This window comes from Asterias rubens, chromosome 14 (genome assembly GCF_902459465.1).
Source record: "Asterias rubens chromosome 14, eAstRub1.3, whole genome shotgun sequence".
Taxonomy (NCBI): domain Eukaryota; kingdom Metazoa; phylum Echinodermata; class Asteroidea; order Forcipulatida; family Asteriidae; genus Asterias; species Asterias rubens.
The window spans coordinates 6,075,903-6,087,968 of NC_047075.1; the positions used below are offsets into that span (position 1 = coordinate 6,075,903).

Below are 12,066 nucleotides of genomic sequence, written 5' to 3' on the forward strand. Positions count from 1 at the left end.
CTCACAAGTCTGATGAAAGCTATAGGGTCAGAATCAAGACCTGTCAACCAGAACTGGAAATAATCCATTTGATGTTGTACAAGTACAAGTACATTGAATCCAAAATGTTTGTCTGTGTGTGATCCATTATATAGATATTGGAGTTTGTAGTGGCAAATTTTGTTAGCTGAATCTCATCACATTTCTAAGATATCTTAGAATATACTCCGTGAAAGACAAAATGGCACAATCTGAGTGCAACAGGAAGGAATTTAAACCTGATTGATTCTTATTAAAACAAATTTGTGATGAGTCTGTGTGGCTTGTTCCTAGGAACTGATGTATTTTAAGGTTTTTTCAAATCCTCAGTGAATTGCAGGGGGTTCAGTTTAAACAGGTCTGCCCTCCATCCTGTCACGTTTTTGAGATAATTTTCTAAATGTTTACTTAGATAAAGTAAATGGATATGAATGAAACTTTACAAAGTATCATTTTTATAAGTATTGAAGATAAACAACTTATGTATTCATATTTTTGGACCTTAAGTTTATACAGGACAATTCAAAATGTTAATGAATTTTAGTGCGACTTGTCGGAAAATGATGCAACACACTTATTGATTATACATTATTCTGACTCTAATATGAAACTATTACTGTAATTAGTCCTTTGAGCAGTTTTAACCGAGTTTAGCCACCTATCAATCATTACTGGTGTGTGTAAACTAAGTATGGTATCAGTTTAATATCAGCAACATAAATCAAGATTGATAATCAAGGATGGAAAACATTTTTCTGTGGCCTAAACCATGCATGATTTAAGCTGTCTAAAGCTGTTAACAGCCCTTGATGCTGACACAAAATTTACCGAAGGAGGGTGTCATCGAACAGATAGTTTTGTTTTCTTAGCGCATTTTGTTTGAGCGTTGCAGAGGCAAATGTTTGGGATATCCTAGGAGTGAAATGTTTGAGTGTTAAGTGACCTTGAGTATTCCTATGTGGAACTAAATGAGTTATTGATAGGATTATGTACTGGTTGGATGTACACATGTACACAGTGTACATGTACATGTACATCATAAATGTAGGTACTTATAAACTCAAAGTATAATGTATCTTTTATTTTTTAACTTTGTTGTGTTTTGATTTGTAGTTGTTGTTACTGAAGCAGGTTGTGGATACTGTTTATGCTTGTCATGCAGAGGATTTGAGTGACTATCTTGATGATTACTACAGCCCCAATGATATGGTGAGTGGCCTTCCGACTCCTTCAGTGACCCCCTGACCCCTTAGTTTTCTCTTGATTGCATGCCAAATAACTATTTTATCTTCAAATACTATAACAAAAATACCCAAAACAACACAAAGTATTAAAAGCTACTTTTTAGTGTACATCTCATTTAAAATGAGAACACACCATGTAGAAAGTCCCAATCCAGTCTGGATAAGTTTTTGACAGTTAATCAGAATGTTATACACATGTGTTCTTTTATGGGTCTTATATTTTCAATGTTGACACACACACCCTAGTGCTTATGTTTGTATAGAGCAGTTCAGTATTTACACTTTGCTACTTTAATATCATACAATGGGTTGAGGTCCAGGTTGAAATTCAATATTGCATTTTGGGAAAGAAACATGGACTCAAACAATGTGTTTGAGGAACCAAATATGAAAGGTTGTACTTGGCATTAGTCAGATGGCCATGCTGTACAGTGTATGGTAAGGCAGTGGGCACTATTGGTAAATACTCAAAAGAATTATTAGCCTAAAAGCTTACTTGGTAACGAGTAATGGAGAGAGGTTGGTGGTATAAAACATTGTGAGAAACAGCTCCCTCTGAAGTGACATGGTTTATGAGAAAGTTAATTTTCTGCGAATTTGATTTCGAGACCTCAGATTTAGAATTTGAGGTTTCAAAATCAAGCACCTGAAAGCACACAACTTCGTGTGACAAGGTTTTCCCCCTTTCATTGTTATCTCGTAACTTCGTCGACCAAATGAGCTCAAATTTTCACAGGTTTGTTATTTTATGGACATGTTGAGATACACCAAGTGAGAAGACTGGTCTTTGACAATTACCAATAGTGTAAGCAATCCATCAACTCAACTTATTTTTTTTTTGTACAGCGCTTTCTGTCTATTGGTCAAGATGCTGTGAATAATCAATATTGGTATTTTAATGGTGAGTTGCTATTATTCTTACGTGAACTTTTATACATGGGGTATTGTAACATGACAGGCAGGTTTAATCATTTAAAATGAACAATCCAGTTATAATTGAGGTACAAATAGTGTCTGTAGACCTGCCAACTGTCCCAGTTTCTGAGTTTGGAAGACCCTAAAAATCGGGACGGTCCCGCTTTCCCAATTTTCCGATTTTATTTTTAAAAAGTTAAAAAATTACTGATGAACAATGACGAACAAAGTCTAGTTGTATCTAATAGTCAAACAATGGTTACTTGTCGCAAAAACCAATTTTTAAAAGTTTGTAAAACGGTTTGACAAGTCTTGACTTTTTATGTAAATTAAATGTAGCCACGATCGCGCGCAAATATTATTAACGCATGCACCTGTCCTACTAATTGCTGTCAACTTCCTTGTGCCAACAACTGCAGGAAAGCGCCCTCTGTTGTCGATGTTGTACAAACCCTAGTACAGTCTGGAGGTTGCAATTGAAATGCAATAAACATTGCTCAATTCTAACTTGCAAAAATTGCTTATACTTCTCTATGATAAGTCTTAACTGAGCAATAATTACTCAGGAAATTTCTACAATGTTGACGCCCGAGTGGTTTACTCTGCTTACAGTATGCGCAGGTAGAGTGTAGTGAACAGCTTTTAATGATATACATTAACGATTTACTGTTGTTATTTGCACAGATTTGAGATTGTATAAAGATCAAGTTACACCTAAGAAAGGGAAGTCAGCTTGGCAGTGTATTTGTAGCTGTTTGGAAGAGTGGCAAGCATTTCTCAAGACAATCAGTAAGAGTGAACACCCTGATGAGATCTCCTTGTATCATTACCTTCATGATGAAGTAATACCACTTATCCAGGGAGCATTGGAGGTATAACAACAAACTCTCATCTGTACCTCTCAAGTTGTGTACTCACACATAATACAATTGTTGCATGCTATGACTGGGTCCATGGTGATTTGTATCATGTCTAAGGTTTTATTTGCCCTTGAGGGTGTACAAGAACCCTATGGACACTAACGCAGATCATGTAATAATTGTTTAATTGGTTTGTATTGTTCTCCATATTACATGTAGGCAGTTGAAATAAACCTTACAAACATACAGTAAATGTGAACTACTTGTGTTATCAGCCGTGAATGGATATTGACGTGACACCACTTTGTCTTGTGATCTATGTACATGTAAATAGCAATTTGAGAAAGTTAACGTAACAAGCAGTCTCTTCGCAAGAAATTGTTTAAAACTGAGCACATTTAATGCAAAGATGAGTTGATGTAACAAGCAGTCTCTTCGCAAGAAATTGTTTAAAACTGAGCACATTTAATGCAAAGATGAGTTGATGTAACAAGCAGTCTCTTCGCAAGAAATTGTTTAAAACTGAGCACATTTAATGCAAAGATGAGTTGATGTAACAAGCAGTCTCTTCGCAAGAAATTGTTTAAAACTGAGCACATTTAATGCAAAGATGAGTTGATGTAACAAGCAGTCTCTTCGCAAGAAATTGTTTAAAACTGAGCACATTTAATGCAAAGATGAGTTGATGTAACAAGCAGTCTCTTCGCAAGAAATTGTTTAAAACTGAGCACATTTAATGCAAAGATGAGTTGATGTAACAAGCAGTCTCTTCGCAAGAAATTGTTTAAAACTGAGCACATTTAATGCAAAGATGAGTTGATGTAATAATAATGTCATCTGTCAGATCTGTTGTCAAGTTGTCATACATTTTGATGAGTTTGATTGGTGCAATATGTTTGATGTAAAGTGGTGAGCTGGGATTACCTTTCACACCAGAGGTTCAAGTAAGAACACATTCTGAAATTTGAAGTTTAGTTCCATACCGTAATGAGGAGCCAAATGTGCGTGAAACCCTTTTAAGTGTCAACATCTCATGTTTGTTATTTACTCACCTTTTAAGTTCTAGGAATCAGAGCACTTATACATGATAGTTTGTTGCACACAGACACTAGATTTCTTTCTTTGTTTAGTCCAAACTTTTTAAGTGCCTGTTCTACTTTTCTCAAACTATAGGACAAAAAGTTGAAGGCAAAACAAAGACGAAAGCGTTTGAAGCAAGCAGCTAAAGAAGGGAAAGAAGCCGACGTACTGGTGAGTTGTTGTTCCAATCTAGTTGATCAACAATCCCTAGGTTCACAAAGAAATGAAAAGGTCCTTCAAATATCAATTACTCTGAATAAGAAATTTTCCTGTTGTTTGGAGTGCTTGTTTTCTCCAGAAGGTAATGAAAGAATAATCTGATTAAATAGCTTTATTTACATCTTAAACTTATTTTGACTGTATTTGTTACTCTAGAAGAATATGTCATCAATTCCTACAGTTAATGTGCCTATAGTCATGATAGTGTGCATCATGGAACATTCCCAACATGACTCCAACTGCATCAAATGTCCAACACTAGAGTTATTCTAAATATCTACATGTACGACTCGTTTCAAATGTCCAACACTAGAGTTATTCTAAATATCTACATGTACGTCTCGTTTCAAATGTCCAACACTAGAGTTATTCTAAATATCTACATGTACGACTCGTTTCAAATGTCCAACACTAGAGTTATTCTAAATATCCACATGTACGACTCGTTTCAAATGTCCAACACTATAGAGTTATTCTAAACATCTACATGTACGACTCGTTTCAAATGTCCAACACTAGAGTTATTCTAAATATCTACATGTACGACTCGTTTCAAATGTCCAACACTAGAGTTATTCTAAATATCTACATGTACGACTCGTTTCAAATGTCCAACACTAGAGTTATTCTAAATATCTACATGTACGACTCGTTTCAAATGTCCAACACTAGAGTTATTCTAAATATCTACATGTACGACTCGTTTCAAATGTCCAACACTAGAGTTATTCTAAATATCTACATGTACGACTCGTTTCAAATGTCCAACACTAGAGTTATTCTAAATATCTACATGTACGACTCGTTTCAAATGTCCAACACTAGAGTTATTCTAAATATCTACATGTACGACTCGTTTCAAATGTCCAACACTAGAGTTATTCTAAATATCTACATGTACGACTCGTTTCAAATGTCCAACACTAGAGTTATTCTAAATATCTACATGTACGACTCGTTTCAAATGTCCAACACTAGAGTTATTCTAAATATCTACATGTACGACTCGTTTCAAATGTCCAACACTATAGAGTTATTCTAAATATCTACATGTACGACTCGTTTCAAATGTCCAACACTAGAGTTATTCTAAATATCTACATGTACGACTCGTTTCAAATGTCCAACACTATAGAGTTATTCTAAATATCTACATGTACGACTCGTTTCAAATGTCCAACACTAGAGTTATTCTAAATATCTACATGTACGACTCGTTTCAAATGTCCAACACTAGAGTTATTCTAAATATCTACATGTACGACTCGTTTCAAATGTCCAACACTAGAGTTATTCTAAATATCTACATGTACGACTCGTTTAATTACCTCCGTATGTACAGTACCAGCAAAGTTTGTAATACCATGCTCTTTATAAATTATTAAACAAATCATCTTAAATCTGTTGACACTTTCAAAAAGTGATTTTTTTTTTTTTACATACAATTCCTGTGAACACTCAAGTTGTTGTCTTTAAATCACACTAATGTTGCAATGGTTGATATCTCAAACAGCGGGAATACAGTCTGCCACAAATTGACTACCAAGAAGTGTTACGGAAAGAAAGAGAAGATATTGTTAAGATGTCTGATGAACTAACCAAGCTGGCCCAGTTGGCTAATAGTGCTGACCTACAAGTTACTACACAGACACTACACTCGCCTTCATTACCAACAATCAAAGAAGAAGGCATGATAAGGAAGAGGTTAGAAGACAATGGACTGCAAGGAGATAATGATCTAGCAGCCAAGATGTGCATGAAAGCTGATAAGACTCGCACTAGAAATAAGATGATGAAAGAACCTGATGAAGATGACTCGGTATTCTTACCTGATCATGCTGGAAATGGAGCTGAGACAACAAAAGGTAAAAACCTCAACAAGACAATCTGGTTATAACGTGAGCCAGGGTTCGCTAAACCATTCCTGCACTGTCCTCAAACTGCGCACACTATTTCTGCACTATCCTCAAATTGCGCAAATAATTTGTGCACGATCGCTGAATTGAGCAAATTATTCCTGCACTATCGGCATATTGCACATACTATTCCTGCACTATCGGCAAGTTGCGCAAACTATTCCTGCCCGATAGATAATCCAATTGCACAAACCATTCCTGCACGATCGACTGATAGTTCAAACATTTTTGTGAAAATCATTTCAGCACAAACAAAACCACTGATCCTGTACTAGAAGTCCACTTTGTGCACGATCCCCTGATAGAATGCGAGTTTCAGCTCCTGGACTTTGTTCTAACTCTGTGATCGCGGCTTTTAGTCTACCCGATAGCCAACATATTATTGCCTGAATTAGCGCCCTCTTGCAGATTAACCTCCGTCCGAGCATGTGATAACACATCTGTGGGGTAATTCTGCATGGATGATGCAAAGAAATAACAGTGGTCTCAGACTTGAAATCAAGTCTAAATACCATGCTGTTTGTTTCAACATTCAAAGAATTGTCCACCTTGGCCCCCTCATGGACAATGTACAATAACAGTATCTCCCATGAGAGCGCGGGGTCGACTCTTGGATACAAGGTTCTGTTCATCGACTAAAAATGTAGTCGGAATGCCCTGCGACATAGAGAAAAATGCACGCTTAATGCCATTACCAAGTAGACGACTTCTGGGTACCAGTCGCTGCACACTGTTTATACAAAATGATTGATCTACTAGCGTGTACATTGAAACCGTGGTTTATCAATGTCGTGACGTATTTTTCGTTATTTTTGGACGATTTGTCCGGGCGCTGCGCATTTGGTATGGACAAAAAACTGAGAGCTTGTGTTGAACCCTGATGAGCCATTGCATACATTGTTGTTGCAGCTTGGTCATGTTGCTGTAATGATTCAGTGTTTATTTCAAGCATCACATTTGTCACACTGAACCATTATCTGCCATGTAATGTAAACTTGTTGTTTTAAACATTGTACGTTGTATAAATCAGTCATGTTTAGCCAAAATATGTAACCAAAATAACACAAACTCGAAATTGTTTCGCCCATGACCAAAATCTTTACAAAAGTACCAAATCTTTGTGCAGGGATGAGATTGTTCAGACTTTCGGCTGAATTCAGACTTTTTATGTCGGCCTGGTGAAGAAAATCGGGCGATATTGTTTTCCACAAAGAAAGAAATGCTGCTCATTTGGTGTACTTCTCTAGTGCTTTGGATACTGTTTGCAAAGGCTCTTTGGAATCTATAACCCCAGGGATTACCAAAAGGTAGAAATGGCATCATTTCAACATACCTTTGAATTTGTATCCAAGTTTCAGACTTTTTCATTAGTAATGACTCGCACCCCTGTTTGTGAGAAATTTGACTTAATGTACACAATTTTGAGTGTTGCGTAGTATACTTTGTACACCTACATGTACATGGCAAAATAATGGATGACACGTGATGCATATTCCACTATGATCAAATGACAAGCATCTGTTTGTTTGGTTTATAATAATACATGTTTGAAATAATTGTGAAAACATCACTTGACTTGCCTGTAAATGTCAATATAATACTTACATTCGTCTCTGCAGAAGTGCTATAAGAAGGATGGCAATGTTTGAAATACATGTAGAAACACTGGTATTAGGATTACATTCTTTGGTGATTATAGTCAATGATCTTAAAACAATCAGTTGCCATTGTTGAATAAAACTAAAGAACTGGAGATTTTAAATAACACATTGATGGAAGCCCAGTATCAAACTAAATGTGGATAGCCAACTGCTGTATTTGTGTAGAATATCTGGTACCACTCGTCAAGTTGTTTTGATAAACAGCCATGGTGTATGAGAAGAAACGATACATGCACAATTCCCTGTTTACTCATGAAGACTATTGTTAGAAGGAACAAAACTGACCAGGGGCCGATTTCACAAAGATCTAAGATTGATCGTACATACATGTTAGTAACTGCAAATCAATCCTAGTTGCTAAGTAAAGTGTGATGTCACAATACAAATCACTTTGGTGATACTGACATCTTTATTGCTATGTGAAATTGGCCGCAGGATATGGCATGGGCTGATCTCATTCTGCCCTGGGTATTGGCACATCAGAACTAAAATCAACAGATCGAAGTACTTTCCAGATACTAATAAAAACAAACACTGTATTTTGTATCTACAGATGAAAAAGTGCCACCTCGAAGCAAGCGGAAAGGTGAAGCTAAAGTAAAGGAGATGGATTGGTGCACTAATGATGCAGATAACATGAAGATGAACAAAGTCAATGGAGACAAGAATCAAATATCAGGTACAGCACTCAATCAATTCATTCCTTCAATAACATTTCTATTAAGTTTTAAAGGGAAGGTACACGTTTGGTAATTACTCAAAACAAAAATTCACTTTAAAACTGACTTGGTAACGAGCATTGCGCAAGCTATCGCGCGCCAATAGTATCATGCGGAACGCAATTCATAGCACAAGCGCATCAAGCAGATTCTTCAAAAAGCTTTTGAAAAAAATATTTCAAACCTCAAAGTTTCAATTGTCAAAAAATCTATAGTTGTATTTTTAAAATGTTTTTTAACAAAAAAGGCTTTTATGAATGGGAATAAAAGAGTAGTGACGAGTTCTTAAACGTCCGGTTAAAACCTTGCAGGGTCGTTGCCGTGCGATAAAGGCCCTCGCCTTCAGCTCAGACCGTGAGTTTTACAAATTCACAAACTCACAGATAATGCCATTTGATCGAGTATACAGATTTAAAGGAACATTACAGAACTGGTGAGAAAAAAAAACTTGTTTAAGATCACAGATTTACTAAAACATACATGGTGTCACCACATTTTAATGCGGCTGTCAAAACTATGTGGTGACTAAGATTCCCAAAACAAACATGACAAAATGATTTGCAAACGTGACACAGTTTTACAGCACAACAACAATTAGGTTTATTTACATTAATTTAAACAAAATCAATCATGAGTGTTACAGATATAGCACGGTTTATTTGCCAACTTCAACTGTTCTACAATTTGGCTTGAAATATTTGTTCATACACTTCAATTACTGTTCGGTATCGTTTCGACTTCACCAAAATCCAAATCTCAAATCGGCTGTTAAATTTAGTCACTGAAAATAACATTCAAAATAACTCCATCAAAGTTAAACCCTTCACTCTATGAACTCTTTCAACGTTTAACACTGAGTTAAATCCGCAATTCAGTATAGATACAGTTACATCAATATTCCACAAGTTATATTAACTTTCCTCAAAATATCCTGGAGGTTTCTCTCGTCACCGCAAAATCTTGCTTCGACACTTACGTTTACAAGGGGCCAAGAAAAGGTTGTCACTCAGACTGCTCGGTCAACATGGGTTGCCACTCTAAGGCTCTCTCTAAGCACCCGGTTCTGCTGGTGTACTTCAGCGGGTTGTCTCTCGGACTGTTACCCGGTCTCTACAGCCACCTAAATATATGAAATAATAACCAAAACTTTGCCAATATACATGTACATATAATCTTAACTTCTGCCACAAAATATTATTCAACCCCAAAAATCCTTTCAAAATTTACCCAGTCAGTTTCCCTTGTGGTTTATATTGATATACAAAATATTATGTTGAATCAGTTTGCTTGAACCATCAATCTAATATTAGATTATAAATACAGAGTTCAAAAACGAAGCACTGAGCAAATATATTCCACATTTCTAAATACTTTGGTGGTTAGCTGAAAACAATCTCTTTCTTGCGTTTAACAGAAAACAATCTCTGTCTTGCGTTTAACAGAAAACAATCTCTTTCTTGCGTCTAACAGAAAACAATCTCCTTCTTGCGTCTAACAGAAAACACTCTCTTTCTTGCGTCTAACAGAAAACACTCTCTTTCTTACGTTTAACAGAAAACAATCTCTTTCTTGCGTCTAACAGAAAACAATCTCTTTCTTGCGTCTAACAGAAAACAATCTCCTTCTTGGTCTAACAGAAAACACTCTCTTTCTTGCGTCTAACAGAAAACACTCTCTGTCTTGCGTCTAACAGAAAACAATCTCTTTCTTGCGTTTAACAGAAAACAATCTCTTTCTTGCGTCTAACAGAAAACAATCTATGTCTTGCGTCTAACAGAAAACAATCTCTTTCTTGCGTTTAACAGAAAACAATCTCTTTCTTGCGTTTAACAGAAAACAATCTCTTTCTTGCGTCTAACAGAAAACAATCTTTCTTGCGTCTAACAGAAAACACTCTCCGTCTTGCGTCTAACAGAAAACACTCTCTTTCTTGCGTCTAACAGAAAACACTCTCTGTCTTGCGTCTAACAGAAAACACTCTCTGTCTTGCGTCTAACAGAAAACAATCTCTTTCTTGCGTTTAACAGAAAACAATCTCTTTCTTGCGTCTAACAGAAAACACTCTCTGTCTTGCGTCTAACAGAAAACACTCTCTTTCTTGCGTCTAACAGAAAACACTCTCTGCCTTGCGTCTAAAAGAAAACAATCTCTTTCTTGCGTTTAACAGAAAACAATCTCTTTCTTGCGTTTTAACAGAAAACAATCTCTTTCTTGCGTCTAACAGATAACACTCTCTGTCTTGCGTCTAACAGAAAATAATCTCTTTCTTGCGTCTAACAGAAAACAATCTCATTCTTGCGTCTAACAGAAAACACTCTCTGTCTTGTGTCTAACAGAAAACAATCTCTTTCTTGCGTCTAACAGAAAACACTCTCTGTCTTGCATCTAACAGAAAACACTCTCTGTCTTGCGTCTAACAGAAAACAATCTCTTTCTTGCGTTTAACAGAAAACAATCTCTTTCTTGCGTTTTGACAGAAAACAATCTCTTTCTTGCGTCTAACAGAAAACACTCTCTGTCTTGCGTCTAACAGAAAATAATCTCTTTCTTGCGTCTAACAGAAAACAATCTCATTCTTGCGTCTAACAGAAAACACTCTCTGTCTTGTGTCTAACAGAAAACAATCTCTTTCTTGCGTCTAACAGAAAACACTCTCTGTCTTGCGTCTAACAGAAAAAACTCTCTGTCTTGCGTCTAACAGAAAACACTCTCTTTCTTGCGTCTAACAGGAAACACTCTCTGCCTTGCATCTAACAGAAAACAATCTCTTTCTTGCGTTTAACAGAAAACAATCTCTTTCTTGCGTTTTAACAGAAAACAATCTCTTTCTTGCGTCTAACAGAAAACACTCTCTGTCTTGCGTCTAGCAGAAAATAATCTCTTTCTTGCGTCTAACAGAAAACACTCTCTGTCTTGCGTCTAACAGAAAACAATCTCTTTCTTGCGTTTAACAGAAAACAATCTCTTTCTTGCGTCTAACAGAAAACAGTCTCTTTCTTGCGTCTAACAGAAAACACTCTCTGTCTTGCGTCTAACAGAAAACAATCTCTTTCTTGCGTTTAACAGAAAACAATCTCTTCCTTGCGTCTAACAGAAAATAATCTCTGTCAGTGTCTTGCGTCCAACAGAAAACAATCTCTTTCTTGCGTTTAACAGAAAACAATCTCTTTCTTGCGTTTTGACAGAAAACAATCTCTTTCTTGCGTCTAACAGAAAACACTCTCTGTCTTGCGTCTAACAGAAAATAATCTCTGTCTTGCGTCTAACAGAAAACACTCTCTGTCTTGCGTCTAACAGAAAACACTCTCTGTCTTGCGTCTAACAGAAAACAATCTCTGTCTTGCGTCTAACAGAAAACAATCTCTTTCTTGCGTCTAACAGAAAACAATCTCTTTCTTGCGTCTAACAGAAAACAATCTCTTTCTTGCGTTTAA

The 12,066-nt window shown here is 36.3% G+C and overlaps 1 protein-coding gene across 1 annotated transcript in view; it reads left to right on the plus strand.

Annotated features, from left to right (window-relative positions):
- LOC117299260 (B-cell CLL/lymphoma 9 protein-like) overlaps positions 1-12,066 on the plus strand; it is a 41,569-nt gene that overhangs the window by 17,799 nt on the left and 11,704 nt on the right. Inside the window, exons 5-10 of the mRNA XM_033782741.1 lie at positions 1,132-1,227; positions 2,109-2,163; positions 2,862-3,049; positions 4,211-4,288; positions 5,850-6,201; positions 8,467-8,592. Coding sequence (XP_033638632.1) covers positions 1,132-1,227; positions 2,109-2,163; positions 2,862-3,049; positions 4,211-4,288; positions 5,850-6,201; positions 8,467-8,592 — 895 coding nt within the window. The remainder of the gene's footprint in view (positions 1-1,131; positions 1,228-2,108; positions 2,164-2,861; positions 3,050-4,210; positions 4,289-5,849; positions 6,202-8,466; positions 8,593-12,066) is intronic.